This window comes from Zasmidium cellare (genome assembly GCF_010093935.1).
Source record: "Zasmidium cellare ATCC 36951 unplaced genomic scaffold M409scaffold_20, whole genome shotgun sequence".
NCBI lineage: Eukaryota > Fungi > Ascomycota > Dothideomycetes > Mycosphaerellales > Mycosphaerellaceae > Zasmidium > Zasmidium cellare.
The window spans coordinates 221,334-238,652 of record NW_022986964.1 but is presented as its reverse complement, the minus strand read 5'-3'; the positions used below and the strand labels follow the sequence as shown (position 1 = coordinate 238,652).

The following is a 17,319-nucleotide window of genomic DNA, read 5'->3' as shown; positions in this document are numbered from 1 at the left end:
GATTGTAACTCCGGCCGCTTGATTTTATGATTGAGGCATGGCATATGTAACATTCGTCCTAGGTTATGCGAAATTTTTTGTCCTCTTCTCTTCCTGCCTCTTCCGCCTGCCCTTCCATAATGCCCTCAATATAGGCTTCGCCCTTGAACGTCCAGCAGTCGCCTTTCCTTCTCATAATCACAGGCGTCTGCTTTCCAAACAGAACACACCCAACATCTCCCGCCTCCGTCTCCATAGGTCCGATTCCCAGGCGCCCATTCTCCGTGAGGAAGAGAGTCCGTCCATAGGTCACGCTGTTGACTTGCAAATGGTCCAATGCGAAGACGTTCGAGGTCTCGTGTGTGAAGTTTGGGATGTGGCCGCCCAGGTCGGCTGACATGTCGCGGTACCGCTGGGAGATGTTTGCTGTGAGGAGCTTGGTAAGAGTCTCTAAGCTTGCTGAGTTGGATATGGCAAAATGGTGCCAGCTTCGCCAGTCCCGTTCGTGATCTGTTGTTTCGTGGGATCTGGGGCGGATTCGAGGGGAACTGATGTTGGTTATGGTATCGCATTGAAATCCCCTAGCAACAAGACAACGTCCGTTGTCTTCGAATTCGACCTCCATAGGCCGATCACCATCTGCATTGAACAACCGAATTCGCGCACCATCTTCCCATACCTCCCCAGCCAGGAATGTGGGAAACGGATCTGGAACCCATTCATATCGCACGCTCCAGTCTGCCACCCAAGACGGAACATCGTACTTCCTTGCCCCTCCAGCAAGTCCCAGCGCGTCCATGGATCTGCTCGTCATAATCAGTGTCTTCGCAAGCCGGGTGTAAACCTCCTCTACACTCTGCGAGTAGTCAGGCTGTATAGCCGCCTCATGCCGCTCGTTGCTCAAAGCAAGAATCGAGTACACTTTATCTCTCGAGTCCGTGGCTTCAGAGTCTCTGGTGTTGACCAGTAGGTCATACAACGGGTGAGTTCCATTCTCAAACCTCCGTTTATTTGTGTCCAACACCACTGGAATCGTCCCCGCGTCGACGGAAATCTCATACATCAGACCCAAGAGGTCTTCCTGCGGACGGGCTTCGAAAAGGTTTCTGTGCGCTTTGAAGAATGACTGCCAAGATATAGTGTTTGGGCCGGAGCATATAATAGCGTTGGCTGGAGGTTTTGGGGTACTTGCTTCTTGGATGATCCAGGCGCGTTTCCAGTAAGGAGATCCGAAGACGTGGCCGATTTGGTAATGCAGGATCTTTCGAGATAGTGGAACGTAGCAAGACTCGCATCCGAGGGAGAAAGCGTCACTAGAATCATCCTGATAGAGGTATTGTACGTTATCGCAGTCTAAGCACGCGATCTGCTGAAGGGTGTCGAATGTTGCCGCTGTTTCTTGCTCACCGACTCCCAACCAGATCACCAGGTTTGAGGCATGCTCGTAAATCTCCTTCATTTGTCTCACTTGCTCGTTCCTCTCGGAGAGATTGGCCTGGTCGATACAGATGGCATCAATCCAGAACCAGCCACGAGGCCAAGAGACAGTTTTGTTCCTAGTCTGGCGATGGGTCACCTCGACGAGAAAGTCATGTAAACTTGATGTGACAGAGAGCACCCCATCGTCTATGAGGATATCACGGTTATGATCGGTCGAACCCCATCTGTATGAGACTGCCGCGTACTCCGGAGCTGTGACGAGCGGGAAGTGTTCGATTTGGCCGATGATGGTACCATCTTCTGATGCTGTTACTCGAAACAGGCGAATCTCGGTGTTCTTGAGGGCCCGATAATTGTAGGGGATGGACATGTTCTCGTCTTCTCATCGAAACCCCATGCTCTTGGCAGATTGTCGTTCTTCGAAGGCATCGTGGACCATCTCAAGTTCGGCAGCAACGAGAGCGTCAGCTCCGGAAATAAGGGCATATCCGACATGCATCAGCTTCAGGGCCTTGCATTAGTGCCCAGCTGGCATTGTTCACATCGTGCTACGCTCCATTGCAAATGGCGAGGGGGAATCTAGGTGTTTGGGACAATAAACGAGGCTGAGACTGAGTGGAAAAGGACAACGCTCACCACGAGTCATTTCCCAAGTGAGACCATGCCCTGCAATGTTACATACCGATCCAATAGAAAGGAAATATGAATGGGGACAACTTACTTGCAATGAAAGTTGCGCTTGAGCTTCGACCAGAGGTGAGGTCGAGGATGTACGGAGATGAACTGGCTTGGAGCGGTGACATCGGTATTTGCAGTCTCATTCATTGGAACGACGAAGCTACAGTAGCTCTTCTTGGCTGGTGCCTACATGTTGCTGGAAGAGTGGAGCTGTTCACATGGCACTCACAACTTCTCCGGGCATCCTTCACCCCTCCATTATGCGACCATCAACGACTATAACCCGCGCCCTCGCCCGCGATCACTTTGTCTCGATCACTGAGCTGGTGGAATTATTTCTACAAGAAGCCGACACATTAGAGCTTCTAAAATGCCAGCGAGTATGCCGTCAACGGAAAGAGATTATCGATGCCTCGGATGTCCTGCAAGAGAAGCTCTTTTTTCGGCCTTTGGAAAATTCTGAAGAAACAGATGCATTGGTCGAGATGAACCCCATCCTCGAGACCCATTTCGCGCCGATACTGCAATTGCTGGAGGCCGACTCTCTGCCTTCGCACGCTTTATGGACCCGGAACTGCCTCTACGCAGACCTTCAAACCCTGCCCTGGGCGCGCGATGGCATGACCGCCGACTGCCCTTCCCGTCTCGCGTTCGCGCGTGAATGTGCATCCTGGAGAAGAATGCATGTCTCACAGCCACCCATCAAACGTCTAGACTGGTGGAACTCATGGTCATGCTCTGATCGCGGAAGTAACGGGAACCCCATGATCTCTGGTAAAGGCCACGAGTACTCCAACGAAGCGCTCACCTTGGGGCTACTGTGGGACGTTATTGAGGCGAGGCTGCTGCGTGGTTGCAGTGTGCAGACGACGGTCATTCGGGTTGGGTGTGAGACGCTTGAAGATCCGACTGCGTCGAGCTATGAGAAAGGCTGGGAGCAGAGATATGCTACCAGGCCTGTGGGACGAGGATATTCGTCTCGGGCGCCGAGGGTGAGAGTGCAGTCTTGTCATGTCTGGCCGGTCGCAGGTCCGTCGATGTATCAAGAGTTCCAAATGCCTCAGTCCGTTTGGAATATTCAAAATGATATTCCCCCTGCACTTGATACGGGAGACAAGAGGCGCATGTATGAGACCTATGCCCAGAACGGTTGGATGTGGTTGGCGCTTGACTGTCTGCGTGATTCGGACGTCGAAGTTGCGTCGCAGACTTGGAGATGGTCTAAGAGTGACGGTTTTCAGGGCATTCAGTTGCGTCGTTCTGACTGTTTAGGACCAGGCGGCAATCGGCGAGAGGCATTGAGAAGGCGGCAGGAAGGAGTTTCACAGCTGGGGAGTTGATTTGTAGGGAGACTGATTAAAGTGAAGCAAGATATATACTCTATCTCTCTCTTTTTTTTTTCTGAAGTACGCCATGAAACCGTGTTCCGTTACGTTTGGGGGATGATTCGAGGCTATTTCTTGAGCAATTGCGCTTTATTTGTCTCCCTATTCGAAAATTCCTGAGTGGTCTACTAGACTAATATTCAGTCTTGATATACCCAACTTGCGGGACACAAGTTGGGTCGTATCTGTATGCATAAGGAAAATCGTTGTCGGTGTCAAGATTGTCCGTAGACTGTTAGACTGCTCGATCGACAACCTAGACGTCTACCTCTTGAGAAATGCGAGACGAGAGTATATAGTAAAGGACTCAAAATATTACCTTAGAGATTAGCGTCTGAAGTGGCGTTATAATTATCTAGAATTAAGTCTGGAGGAAAGGTGGAGCATGAGATTGTCTTCTCTTCTCTCTGCCGTAGCCCTTCGTTCCTCGTTCAACAACTTCGCCTTACAGTACTAGGGCTTAAGTCTACGTCCGTGCACGCGCGCGTCTTGGGACGCGCTTCAACACCTCAACTTTGACAACCTCTTGCGCAATGCCACCACGCCGTCCACTCGCAGAAATTGATCTAAATCGTCGGCCGAAGCACGAGCTTTCAAATAAGGATAAAAGCAGGATATATAGGCGTGCGCTTGCAGGGCAATCTGGGCCTGAAATTGCGACGGCTGAGAATCTCCCAAAGTCAACAGTTAACACCACGATTCAACGCACCTTACAACGCAACACCGTACAAAACAAGACAAGATCCGGCCGTCCAAAGACGTACACACCCTAGACGGCTCGCCGGATACTTCGTATAGCAAGATCCAATCCGAAATGGACATATCAGAAGATAAGAGACGAGACTGGCACTAACTACAGCAGTGACACCCTTCGGACGATATTATATGACTTTGGGCTTGTCCACTGGCGCTGTAAGAAGCGTCCACACCTTACACCGGAACACGCAAGAGCAAGACTGCGTTGGGCACGCCAGCATCAACAGACTGACTGGACAACTTGGCTATTCTCGGACGAGTGCTCAGTCGAGAAAGGAGCCGGCAGGCAGAGGCAGTGGGCCTTCGGATATCCGAGCGAGAAGTGGACTGCCAGCCGGATTGAGAGTTATCCAAAGGGCAAGCAGGCCTCTATTATGATATAGGCTATAATCGGCCATTCAATTCAAGAGTCTGAGCTTGTTATAATGCAAAGAGATGAATCTGCCCAGAGGGGGGTGTATACAGCCTCTTCATACACAGAGACTCTCGAAGAAGGACTACTGCCTTATTACGACGGTCAGACCTTCCAGCAAGACAACGCCCCTATCCACAATGCTAACCACACGAGACAATAGCATCAATACTGGGGAATATTCGTCCCTAACTGGCCGGCCTATAGTCCGGATCTGAATCCAATTGAGCATATATGGTTTCATCTTAAACAGAAGGTCTACGAGCTCCGGCCGGATCTGGACAACGAGCACAATAAAGACCGTCAACTGGAGATCCTACAGTCAGTACTGCCAGAGGCATGGAGGGCAATTCGTCGTGATATCGTTGTAAATGTGCTGAACTCAATGCCAAGAAGGATTCAAGCAGTTATCAACGCTGGGGGATGGCAAACGAAGTACTGATTATCATATATGCACTATATCAAAGCCCAGACTCTTAGCTTTCATATGAATCGATCAGATTGTGAATCAGATAACTAGTTGTAAAGATATATAGGTTTGAAGTTAAGAGGTTGTTGTGAAGGAATGCCAAGAACGAAGACTTATCCGGCGAGACTGTACATCCGTAACGTTACAATACTGAGATTCGCATCATTACTGGCCCCGATTTCCACTTAGACGCTGCTCTTCTCTGCGCTCCCGGTGTTCGCACCTAAGTAAGGCGTCTCCCAACTAAGAAGCTGAACCACAAGAAAGTGAGATTCAGCGCTCAAATGACGTCCCCAGCGACATCAACTACCTCAAGTGACCGAAAACGACTCCGTGACCTCCTCCCGAACTTCAAATTCGTCGGCTCGAACTGGCAGCCAGGCCCGCTAAACTTCCTAACCGACGTGCCCGGTGTACTAGTCCACAGGCAAGAGATCTTCTCAGACGACCACGCCGAAAACACGGGGGTAACGTGCATCTTGCCGCGCAAAGATTGGTTCCGCTCAGCCTGCTACGCCGCAGTGTTCTCCTTCAACGGCGCCGGTGAACTGACTGGCTCGCACTGGATCCGAGAGACGGGGCTGCTGCACTCCCCGATTGTGCTGACGAATTCGTATTCAGTCGGTGCGGCGTATCAGGGGATCTATGAATATGCTATTAGCCGCCATGCCAGCCCTGGAGAACCTGTTGACTGGCTGCTCCTCCCAGTGGTGGGCGAGACGTTCGATGGCTATGTTAATGATATAACTAGATTGCCTGTCTCGTCTAGTCATGTCGTTCATGGCATTGAGAGGGCATCGAGTAAACCTGTCAAGGAAGGCAACACGGGCGGCGGCACTGGGAATATCTGTCACTCTTTCAAAGGCGGGACCGGGAGCAGCAGCAGAGTTATCCCAGGCTTCGATACCGAGCAACAGGACAAACTTTACACTGTCTCTGTGCTGGTACAAGCGAATTATGGGAGACGATCACATTTGCGAATTGGCAATGTGCCAGTGGGACAGATTCTTCACGAGCAGAACCAACAAGCATCGGTCGGCAACAAGAGTGCATCCCAAGGCGATCAAGATGTATCCCCTCAAGATAAGAGGGTCGGGAGAACAGACGGCAGTATCATCGTAATAATCGCAACCGACGCACCACTACATCCCCTCCAACTAGAGCGTCTTGCCAAACGAGCCACCGTTGGCCTGGCTAGAGTCGGGGGCAACGGACTCAATGGCTGTGGAGACATTTTTCTGGCATTCTCCACTGCCCACCACATCCCCGTCCAAACTGCATCTGCCGTGGACCCGTTTAAGCCATCGCCAAACATTACTGCCGCCATCGATGACGCCACCATTAATGCTTTATTCGAAGCGGTGGCTGATGCAACAGAGGAGTCGATCTTGAATGCTCTATGCATGGCCGAGACGTTGACGGGGCATCTTGGTCACACTCTCGAAGCACTGCCACAGGACAAGGTGAAGAATATTGTGGAACAGTACGATGCTTTCCAGACTAGGCTCTCGTCGAATCGGGGCTGACGAGGTTCGAGATAGACATAATAAGGATAATGGATAGGGCAATAGAGTGAAGGACGGAGGAAATTGTGAAGGTAGAGGTGAAAGCAGAGACGTTTCCCAATACAAAAGAGATCTAGATAAGACGACTTAACCGCGGTGAAACTTACGCTTGAGCTTCGACCAGAGGTTTGATCGAGGAGAGCAGCCGCCTTCATCTTGCGAGTCTAGAGCAGAGGCAGTCTCGAGTGCAGCGAAATCAGCCTGGTTCGTGGGAACACTTCCAGCTCGGACGACAACGAGTCGTACAGGAGCCGGGCGGACCATGCGCACAGCAGTTGCAACGCCAAGTTCCAAGGTCGCGGGCATCAAATTGGTGTGGTGCGTGGAGGATGACGAGGAATCACTGTCGGTACTGTCAGAGTCAAGCAAAATCGGTCGACGGGCTCTGCTTGCAATACCTGCTTCCAAAACACGGAGGTTCAGGAGCGAGGGACCGCGAGGAGGGATAGCGATTGGCATGGCCAGAGTAGCTTGCCCGATGACAGCGTCTTCAATCTGAAAGTCGGGGCTCGAGGGGGACTGGGAAGTGGTGCTGCTTATTAGTCCGAAAAAGCCAGGGGCTTCTGCGTCAACGAACCGAGCGAGCGAGTAGATGCTCACTGTCGGACCAGCTATGGGGATAGGTGCAGGGGCTAGGGACTTACTTGAAGCCTGTGAGGAGGTCTCGATGGCAGACATGCTGCGGCGGCTTGTCAGATGCGAGTCTGGTGGCGATGGGGTACTCGAAGCAGTCGAGGGATCTGAGACTGTCAGCTTGCTCCGGTTGTTTGCGCGGGTATGGCTGAACTCACCTGCAGTGGGACGGAAAGTCGCCGTGATCTGCTCATCTGGACCACCATCGCGGACAGACCAGTAAGCTGTGCTGCGGGCGGTGGTGTCGTGGGCGATGGTCGAGGGAGAGACAGGAACCGTGCGAGGACTGACAGGGGCCTGGCGGAAAGTGGCAGGCGCATTCCAGTCGATGCTCCTGAACATCTCTGGACGGTGGAGAGGGTCGCCATGCGCCTCACGCCACTCCTTGTTGATCTCCATCTTCGCATTGTAGCGAATCTGGTTGTCGACACTGCCCTGCCAATTACCAGGATTGAGGAGGCCTCGAGCAGCCTTGCGACTCCAGATACGACGACGACAGAGCAAGCTGTCTTGAGGCGAGCCGATGATGAACTCGTCGTCGGTGACCATGCTCTTGAGGACCTTCTTCGGTGCAGTCCAGGGCTTGAATCCAGTGTCGGCCCAGACGTCTCCGAACGAGCGCTTGCTCATCATGCCGGGTAGTTCAGAGGAGTAGTTGGCCGAAGAGAAGAGCGGCGGCTGAAGGGCGAGGACGGGAATAGGGGATGGTGGCGAAGTCTCCGAGTAGACGGACGATGGGGAGTCCATACTCGGTAGTGTTTGGTCGGTGGTGTTTGTTGTTGGTGTGAGACTCGCTACTTGAGGTTTTCGAGTTTCGTTTCGAAGGCTGTAAGCTTTTCCAGAAAGCTTTTGGTCGAAACAGTGTGTTTGGTGCAGGTCTGGCGAACTACCCGGCTTCACGGGAAGCGGTGCTTTTAAGCGGCCGGATGTGTTGTGTGTAGGTCAAAGACATTGTTGAGTCGAGTAACTTGCGGACAAAGACTCTTTCTTTGATCGTCTTCAACAATCACGCCAGAGCATTGTTGCAGCACTCTCGTCCAGAAAGAAGAGCCTCTCTTTGTTGCATTGTTCATAGATCGCCATAGTTGATGGAGCCTTCAGGGCGTGTTATTGAAGCAACGAGTCTCGACTGGTCAGACGATGCCTCAAGGCTCCGAATCACCCATAGCGCATTGTGCAGTGGAGAGTGTTCTGGTGGAAGAGGACGAACGATGTGAGTCGTGAATGCAGAAGACATGGACTCGACCTTGTCTGGTATCGAATTGCGCTCAAGCTGACTGCTTGGAATCGGTGGCTGCACCTACTCTGCTACTAAAGTACAGTTCATCAACATTCACTAAGTTGTGCAACTTATGCGCTAGCGCTGGCGGGCCTTGGCCGTTCTTCACATGCACTATTTTAGATCGCCGAGACATTGCCCAGTCGACGTCTTTGTTCATCAGTTATCTAAGCAGCATTGGAAGTAGAGACGAGAGTGCTGTCTTTGTCTCCGTCTCCTTGCGCCAAAGCGCCATCAAAATGAGGCGTTCGGTATCTTGGTAAGGATACCGAACACCAAGCATCCTGCTTACTATACCAGCCTCTCCGACCGCAGATAGGGCTCAAATTATTTCAGCACATTTGTGGCCGGCATAATTGTACCGGCCAAGAATGCACTGCTCTTAGATGCTGCTTTGTTGTGCTTGGGACGTTGCTGATATAATAGTGTCGAGGCCGACAATCTACAAGGCTGCAAGGCTGGATCCGTGAATGCGCCGCTCGATTCATCGACGCATTCGCAAACTCCAGACTCGCAATATCAAATCTTCATATCTCAGTCTCCATGGCACGCACAGTACTAATCACGGGATGCTTCGACGGCGGCATCGGGGCAGCACTAGCTGTCGCATACCACAAAAACAAAGAATACCGTGTGCTTGCCACAACTCGAAACACCGCAAAGATGACATCGCTGGCCGCACTGGGCATCACAACCTTGCAACTGGACGTATTGTCCGATGCCTCCGTGGCAGAATGCGCAAGCGAAGTCTCCAAGCTCACAGGAGGAAGTCTCGACATCTTAATCAACAACGCTGGAGGAGGCTACAGCATGCCTTTGCTGGATGCGCCTCTGGACGAGATCTCCAAGCAGTTTGACCTGAACGCGCTGTCCATCTTGCGCATGACACGAGGCTTCATGCATCTACTGCGCCGCTCTCAGTCCCCTCATGGCGCGCTAGTGGCGAACAACACGTCGCTGGTCAGCACCCTTCCCGTCCCGCTCCAAGGGGCCTACAGCGCATCCAAAGCCGCAGCCGCAAGCATCACCGAATGCCTACGCCTGGAACTTCAGATGTTCGGCATCCAGGTCATCGATCTCAAAACGGCGTCGGTCAAGACGGCGTTCTTGGACAACGTCCCCAACGTACGCCTGCCGTCTGACTCGCATTACGCCAAGCAGAGAGATGTCGTGGAGAAACGGTTAAGAGAGGGTCCTGAAGCCCAGCCCATCACGGCAACCGCATGGGCTGAACAGATCGTGCGAGACCTCTCTTGTTCTCGGCCTTCGCCAGTCATATATCGAGGAGGGAGTGCGCGGTTGGGAAGGCTTCTTGCCAGTCTGCCAATTGGCTTGCGTTTCAAGGACTCTACTATCAAAGAATTTTCGGGGTTGAAGGAGGTCGAGGAGGCATTCAAAAATCGTGGCGAGAAGGACGATTAGCTATCGCGCTATAGCTGATCTCGTCGCTGAGATTGGACACATATCTTGCGCTTTAATCGTGGTGGTGCGTTGCATATCTGTTGGATAGCATGTAATTCCGATGTCAGAACGTCAGTCTTGATCACTACTACGCAATGGACCCTTCATCTTAAAACGTACCTGCAAAAACAGTCCTGCCGGCGGCGACAGTTACGAAAATCTGCATGCCCTGTTGTGCTCGCATTTGCGACCCCTGTGTAACGTCGTCCACGGTGTTCAGGTAGATATAGGCATGCCGTTGACCGGTAGATACGTCGTCAGCAAAGAGACAGTGGCGTATCTTTTCCGTTCTTCGAAAAACAAGAAAGACAGGGATTTGAAAGATAGGAACACGGGTGACTTTGCTCTAATTCGAATGGGCAACCTGCCACCTTTGTTTGTCGCGATCCGGTCCTTCCCAGCGGCCAGCAGGCTGTTCTGAATTGCTGCGAATCGCGTGAAGACAGCATCAAATCTGACGCCCAGAAAATAGCCCGTGTCGCCAATGGCACGCTTGCCAATGCAGTCTCGGTCTCGACGGCCGTCGGGTGCGCGATCGACAGCGAAGACAGCCGAGTGCTGTGAGAAGCCACTCCGCCAACATCCGCAGCGAGCGGCACGAGGGTATGCTGTCCTCAGCATATGTCATAAGCTCCCGAGACGCTGCGAGCTGGATATAAGCGGCCGCGATGGACGACGTGAATGTTGATGGCGACGAGGTGAAGTCGTGGCCATGGCCGACTGGGATGTGTGGGAAGAGCTCGGACCACAGCTTCCGAGCAGTGGCGGCGATGGCTTCCGAACACTTTTCAAGCACGCATTGAACCAAGACTCGACCCTGACTCACCGCCGCCGACACCACCCCCTCCCCGTCACGACTCCGCCCATATCAGATCGAGTACTCCGCTCCAACTGGTCCAAGAGAATGGTCGCCCACAGCGCCTCTCAGCGCTACCTGAGCACCCGAGGAGGCTCCTACGATGTGCGTGGATATACCCCGCCATAGAATCGAAAAAATTGAGCTCACGCTGATGCAGATGGCCAGCTTTCGTTCGAAGAAGTAGTCCTCAAAGGCCTCGCCAACGATGGCGGCCTCTTCATCCCTGAAGACATTCCCAAACTGCCCTCCGACTTCCTCTCCAAATGGCGCGACTATTCCTTCCAAGAACTCGCTTTCGAGATCTTCTCCCTCTACATCTCCCGCGAAGAGATCCCCGCCGATGACTTGAAAGATATCATTAAGAGGTCGTATGATACTTTCCGCGCGAAAGACATCACTCCAATCGTGACATTGGACGAGGAGAAGAAGGTGCACTTGCTGGAGCTGTTCCACGGACCAACGTTCGCATTCAAGGATGTTGCGCTGCAGTTTGTGGGCAACTTGTTCGAGTATTTCCTCGTGAGAAGAAATCAGGGCAAGGAGGGTACAAATCGGGAACACCTCACAGTCATTGGCGCAACCAGTGGTGACACTGGCTCTGCAGCCATCTATGGTCTGAGGGGAAAGAAGGATGTCAGTGTGTTCATCATGTATCCCAAGGGCAAGGTCAGCCCGATTCAAGAGGCGCAGATGACGACTGTCACGGATCCAAATGTGCACAATTTGTCTGTGGAGGGCACTTTCGACGATTGTCAGGTGGGTCAAAATAGTCAGAGGGCGTGGAATATTGCTGATTGAATCTAGGACATCCTCAAAACCTTGTTTGCAGATAAGGAGATCAACTCAACTCTTCGACTCGCCGCAGTGAACAGCATCAACTGGGCACGCATCCTCGCACAGATCACTTACTACTTCCACTCCTACTTCTCCATCGCCCGCCGAACAGGGGAAGAGAAGCCCAATGTGAGATTTGTCGTGCCCACCGGCAATTTTGGCGACATTCTTGCGGGCTACTTCGCAACTCGCATGGGCCTTCCAACCAACAAGCTCGTCATTGCAACCAACGAGAACGACATTCTCCATCGATTCTGGAAGACTGGCAACTACGAGAAGCAGCCAAAGAGTGGCCCAGAAACTGAGGGTGGCTTTGCTGAGGATGGTGCAAAGGCAGACCCAAGCGGCGTCAAGCAGACTTACGCTCCAGCTATGGATATCCTCGTCAGCTCAAATTTCGAACGGTTGCTTTGGTACCTGGCTTTCCAGACCAGCGATGTCGAAGAGACTAACAGGCGACGCATGCAAGCTGGTGAGAGAGTCAAAGGCTGGTTGGAGCAGCTGAAGACTAGTGGAGGCTTTGGTGTTACCAAGGAGATTCTTGTGGCCGCGAAGGAGGACTTCGAGAGTGAGAGAGTCAGCGACAAGCAGACGATCGAGACCATCCAGCAAATTTACGGCCGATCAATTCCCTCGGCGAAACAGAGCAACGGTCATGCCAATGGCGACGCTGTCCCGACCAAGGGCACTCAGACGGACGGCCACTACATCTTGGATCCACACTCAGCCATTGGCATAGCGGCGACTTTGCGGTCCGTGGAGTCGAATGCAAGCGCTCACCACATCTCGCTGGCGACCGCGCATCCCGCCAAATTCTCGCATGCAGTCGAACTGGCGCTGAAGGAGCAACCCGGCTTTTCATTCGAGACTGTCCTACCGGATCAATTCGTCGGACTGGAGAACTTGCCCAAGCGCATCACCAACAGCAAAGCAGACTGGAAGCAGGTGCGGGAGATCGTAGTAAAAGAGGTGGAAGACGAGCTGCACGGCGATCGGTAGGACTGGTTCCAGTGGTTTCTGGACTCTTGGCCCAAAAGTTGCTGATGAATAGATGGAGCCTGGCGTCAGAATCGCTCGCAATAGAGCCCGAGGGTTTGGAATTGGGTGCAGACGGAACATAAAATCAATGATGCACCACAAAGGAAAAACGCGAATAATGCATACATGTCTTTGTCAGCTTTTTATTCAACACGACTTGTCGCTATCTTGGAGTGCAGCGCTGACTGCTGCCATCGCTGCCCTACATCGAAGGATTCCCTACTCTTTCAACTAGCGGCTTGTAGGGGACCCCTTGGCGACTTCGCTTGCCTCTAGATCTCTCCACGACCACGGCGAATACAGCCGACTGTGTCGTGGCACTGACTTCTCAGCCGCAATCCTCGATGAAGGGCAAGTTATTACATGTAAGTGCGATCTCTAGTTTGAAGTGGTCTCGTGTCTTCGGGTCCGGCTGCTGCGTCATTCCTTGATATTTCGAGTTTCGTCGCCGAAGGAAAAGAGAGGCCGTCAACATTGGGGGCTTTCGTCGTATCTTGGTCTGAATTTCTTTGCGTTTCTTCTCTAGAAGATCGATCATGGCCTCCACCCTCAGCGCCCTAGCCCTCGGCCTCAGCGCCTCCATCCTCTCCTTCCTCTCCCCTCAAACCCCCCTCCTACCAATGACTAACACATCGATCAACAATACCGCACTATCCCACTTCGAAACTACCCTCCAACCCCTCCTCTCCCCCACCGCCCAGATCTGCCACCAGAACGCCCCCTGCTTCACCCGCGCAAGCTCGCGCTGGTCCCCCTGGCACGCGCCCTCCTTCGGCGTCGTCGTCGCCGTCGCCACGCCGGGCGATGTAGCGGAGACGGTGAAAGCCGCGAGAGGGGCTGGGTTGGGGTTTCTGGCTATCGGGGGTGGGCATGGTGCTACGAGGAGTTTGGGGAAGATGCGGGGTGGGGTGGGGGTTTGGATGGGGGGGGTTGGATTCTATCGAACTTGTTGGCGAGGGGGAGGGGGAAGGACAGGGACAGAGGGTTGTGAGAGTTGGCGGAGGGGTGCTGAGTGGGGCGTTGATGCGGTTTCTTGCGGGGAGGGGGTTGGAGGGTGGTATGTTCGTTCTCGTTCCCTAGAACCGACGGGATGAGGGCTTGCTGATGTGTGTAAAGTCACAGGCGTCTGCGAATGCACCTCGGCCATCGCCCCGCTGCTCGGGGGCGGACATGGCTGGTTGCAGGGGCGGTATGGACTCATGGCGGATAATTTGCTGTCGGCGGAGGTGGTTATCGCGAATGGGAGTGTGGTTACGGTGAGTGGGAGGGAACATGAGGATTTGTTTTGGGCGTTGAGGGGCGCGGGGCAGAATTTTGGAGTTGTGGTGAGGTGGGATTATAGGGTTTTTGAGATGGAGGGGAAGGGGGAGGGTTGGAGTTGGGAGGAGTGGGGGTTTGGGGCGGTGGAGGGGTTGGAGGGGGTGTTGCAGGCGCTTGAGGAGGTGAGGGGGATGGGAGGGTGTGGGATTAGTTGGTGGTATGCTCCATTCCTTTTACATATGGGCGCGAGAGGGATGGGTGGTGTGCTGACATTGTGGGTAAAGGGCGACGATCAGCCTTGTCGAAGGGGTGAATGATGGGGATGTAAGTCTCCTAAAACCAATTTCTTCGTCACGACAGAGAATGAAGACTGCTGACTTGTTTTTCCGTAGCTCGTCCTCCACCTCTCCATCCTCTCCCAAACGCCTACCTTCCCAACCCACCTCACCACCGCCCTGCACTCCCTCTCCCCGCTCCACCCACCCCAAACCGGCCACGGCGACCTCCCCGCTTACTCCGACTTCAGCGGCCTGATGACCATGTCCGGCCCTTTCTGCACCAAGAACATCTCCGCAACGCAGCGGATGCCTGCGAGTCTGCAGAGGCTCAACGCCACGGCCCTCCTTGCAGCCGCTGAGATGCTCGCGAACCTCCCAAAAGAACTCCAAAACTCCGCCCTCCTAATCGAAGCCTTCTCCTTAGAAGCCGTGCAAGCCATCCCCTCCGCCTCAACAGCCTATCCGGACCGACAGGGGAACTACCTCCTCAGCCCCTTCATAACGCACCCGCCTCACGATGCTAATTTCGAAGAAATCGGCGAGGTCGCCGGACGGAGAATTCAGGATATCTTATTTGAGGGGGATGGGAAGGGGGAGGGGGAGAGGAGGATGTATGTGAATTATGCGCATGGGTATGAGACGTTGGAGGAGGTTTATGGGGAGGGGTGGAGGGTGGAGAGGTTGAGGGGGTTGAAGAGGAGGTGGGATCCGGAGGGGGCGTTTGGGTTTTATGTGCCTATTGCGTGATGGGTGTGTTGAGATAATGGTATGACATGTGGAGGGGATAGAGTGGTGTTTGGATAACAGATGAGGAATGAGTGTACCTTACGGTGGGTATGGAGCGGAGAGGCAGAGGTTGCATACGTGTGCCTTGCCATTGATATGAGAGACCAATGTCCGCAATCCGGGAGTTGAAGTCGACGATAATGTGGATTCTCCAGCAAAGGAGGTCTGGATGGTACATCTTAGAGGTGTGTTGCATTCGTCTGTGCTGTTGAAGCGACAGAAGAGCATAATGAAGAGTCGTAGACCGGTATCTGCGGAACCTGTCTAAGCATTGAGTGCTTCGATGTTCCACTGACCTCTCAAGCATGGCCATGGTCGATGTTGAATTGGGGAGACGGCGTCCCGACAAGATCAATTACTCCAGGAGCTTTATGGACTCGTCAGCAACTCGCAGAAATACAGCATGCCATCCATGGCTTTCACTCCCAACATTCTCACAGCATTGACGTGGTCTCACTTTCATGATTCTTTTCAAAAAGTCTGTATAGCATCGACGTGGTCTTACTCACATCACGCCAAGTCCTTGTCCTGTGATTGTAGGGCATGCGGCCCGTGACTGTCATCATATCGGCGCCGACTTGAAGGTTTCGGTCGGCTTCATGACACAGAGGGTATGGGGAATTTTCTTTTCGACAATGCGGTTCGTTGCGGCGGAGATGAGTCGGCATCAGGACATGATCAGATGTGAGCTCCCTGGTCCGGGGAGCAAAACTGATCGTTCATGCGCGAGTGATGATGCTGGAGGTGGGTCGTTTTCCAATCCTAGAGCTCGAATGAGGCTCATTTTCTGACTCGTACATGAGGCGTCGACAAATTCTGACGGGATGTGAAACTTGATGTTCGTATTGATCGAGTCATGATGATGTTAAATTCAGCCTTACCGGTGACAAGCGGGATTAATCTGCGCCATTGATGTCGGGCACGTTGTTCCTGAAATCGGGGATGCAGCGGCGCGGCGGTGTGCAGATGGTTTGCAGTCGTCTTGCGGTCTTGCTAAAATAGGGAGGCTTAAGTGACAATCTCCGGGGTATAGCCAGGTCGGAGAGGCGTCTACGCTCAGGAACAGGAAACATGTCGTGTCATGTCCGTACATCATCTGCTTCGTGAGGCACCGACGCAGTAAAAGTGCCCCTTTTCTGTGCTCTGCTTGAAGGTGTGGTCATAGAAACGGCGTCCTTGGCAATGGCATACCGACTGTTTGCTCTGTTCGATCGGGAGCTGAAGTCTACCAGACGGGCGGACTAGTGGCACTTGCGGAAGCCGGGCCGGACGAGGCGACAAACCTAGAAAGCGGATGGCGATGAATTGCGGAGGTGGCGCCTATCAGCGTCGGCGCAGGTGTCCATGTGAGGGAATCAACGTTTGCTAGGCGCAGGAATGGGTCCAGCATGGCATCAAGGTCGGGTCTGGAAGCGCGCATCTCCCTGACCGCAAGTCGGCTGGCCCATGGGACAAACGAGCAGTCGTCGGCGATGCTGCTGGGCGTATCCTGGCTGTGAGTGCTGTGAGCGAGATGCGAGCCGATGGGCACAGCACAGCACCGCGCACGTCGCCGCACTGTCAGATCAACGTGCTGCGATGATTGGTATGCAGCGCTTGCACATGTCTCTGCGACGTCCGCCAGGGGTGTTGGGCATAGACGAGCGTGCGAATGGGATGGCAGATAATCGCATATCGCTGCGGACGGGTGCGGTGCCTCGGGGGTTGCGTGGAAAGGGTAGTGTTTCGATGGGTGGTGGTGTTGATGGGCGGGATTTGGGCGTGACCTGTCTGTTGTAGTGCCGGCTCCAGTAACCCACGGCCGGCATTTCGATGCCGACGGCCAGGACGGCGGGAGGGCGTTGGCTGCGTGGGCTGCGATTTGGGAGCGATCTCCAGGGGGGGAAGACGGGCGTGTGCCAGGCGAGACGGACAAGCTGGTCGATGCTTGCTGCGAAGGAAGACTTGGCGTCGCAGACGTCACGCTGGGCGCCCGCCGGGCTTCCACTCACAGCCCGCAGCGAGACCACGCCCGAACAACACCACTCACCACGCACCAGCACCTCCCGCCGCACCACCTCCCCCTCTGCCCCGGCGCTCCGAGTCGTCGACCTCCCTGTCGCTGCAGCGCACGTTTCGCTGGCCTGCTGCTGCACGTCTCTCACCTTGCGCCGACCACGCGGCGCCGCTGGCCTAAGCCTTATCGAATGCCCTGCCCGACTTCCGCG

General features: G+C 53.8%; 8 protein-coding genes across 8 annotated transcripts; 6 read left to right on the top strand and 2 right to left on the bottom strand.

Moving 5' to 3' along the window:
• Nucleotides 1-58: 58 nt before the first annotated feature.
• Nucleotides 59-1,789, bottom strand: M409DRAFT_55320 (uncharacterized protein; the record flags this gene model as incomplete). The annotated part of the gene is made up of 1 exon (XM_033812972.1): nucleotides 59-1,789. The coding sequence occupies one exon, from the start codon at nucleotides 1,787-1,789 to the stop codon at nucleotides 59-61; it is 1,731 nt and encodes a 576-aa protein (XP_033666848.1).
• A 526-nt stretch (nucleotides 1,790-2,315) lies between these two features.
• M409DRAFT_55319 (uncharacterized protein) lies at nucleotides 2,316-3,437 on the top strand (the record flags this gene model as incomplete). The annotated part of the gene is made up of 1 exon (XM_033812971.1): nucleotides 2,316-3,437. The coding sequence occupies one exon, from the start codon at nucleotides 2,316-2,318 to the stop codon at nucleotides 3,435-3,437; it is 1,122 nt and encodes a 373-aa protein (XP_033666847.1).
• A 1,391-nt stretch (nucleotides 3,438-4,828) lies between these two features.
• On the top strand, nucleotides 4,829-5,092 carry M409DRAFT_36816 (uncharacterized protein; the record flags this gene model as incomplete). The annotated part of the gene is made up of 1 exon (XM_033810621.1): nucleotides 4,829-5,092. A coding segment is annotated over one exon (264 nt), but the record flags the coding sequence as incomplete, so codon positions are not given.
• A 311-nt stretch (nucleotides 5,093-5,403) lies between these two features.
• M409DRAFT_23686 (uncharacterized protein) lies at nucleotides 5,404-6,645 on the top strand (the record flags this gene model as incomplete). The annotated part of the gene is made up of 1 exon (XM_033806899.1): nucleotides 5,404-6,645. One exon carries the CDS (start codon nucleotides 5,404-5,406, stop codon nucleotides 6,643-6,645), a length of 1,242 nt encoding a protein of 413 aa, XP_033666845.1.
• A 126-nt stretch (nucleotides 6,646-6,771) lies between these two features.
• On the bottom strand, nucleotides 6,772-8,064 carry M409DRAFT_23685 (uncharacterized protein; the record flags this gene model as incomplete). Its single annotated transcript, XM_033806898.1, has 2 exons — nucleotides 6,772-7,424; nucleotides 7,476-8,064. The coding sequence occupies 2 exons, from the start codon at nucleotides 8,062-8,064 to the stop codon at nucleotides 6,772-6,774; spliced, it is 1,242 nt and encodes a 413-aa protein (XP_033666844.1).
• Nucleotides 8,065-9,139: 1,075 nt separating this feature from the next.
• On the top strand, nucleotides 9,140-10,018 carry M409DRAFT_55316 (uncharacterized protein; the record flags this gene model as incomplete). The annotated part of the gene is made up of 1 exon (XM_033812970.1): nucleotides 9,140-10,018. One exon carries the CDS (start codon nucleotides 9,140-9,142, stop codon nucleotides 10,016-10,018), a length of 879 nt encoding a protein of 292 aa, XP_033666843.1.
• A 943-nt stretch (nucleotides 10,019-10,961) lies between these two features.
• Nucleotides 10,962-12,749, top strand: M409DRAFT_66889 (uncharacterized protein; the record flags this gene model as incomplete). Its single annotated transcript, XM_033817151.1, has 3 exons — nucleotides 10,962-11,018; nucleotides 11,082-11,672; nucleotides 11,721-12,749. 3 exons carry the CDS (start codon nucleotides 10,962-10,964, stop codon nucleotides 12,747-12,749), a joined length of 1,677 nt encoding a protein of 558 aa, XP_033666842.1.
• Nucleotides 12,750-13,324: 575 nt separating this feature from the next.
• Nucleotides 13,325-15,073, top strand: M409DRAFT_66888 (uncharacterized protein; the record flags this gene model as incomplete). The annotated part of the gene is made up of 4 exons (XM_033817150.1): nucleotides 13,325-13,717; nucleotides 13,770-13,845; nucleotides 13,905-14,191; nucleotides 14,441-15,073. 4 exons carry the CDS (start codon nucleotides 13,325-13,327, stop codon nucleotides 15,071-15,073), a joined length of 1,389 nt encoding a protein of 462 aa, XP_033666841.1.
• Nucleotides 15,074-17,319: the final 2,246 nt, after the last annotated feature.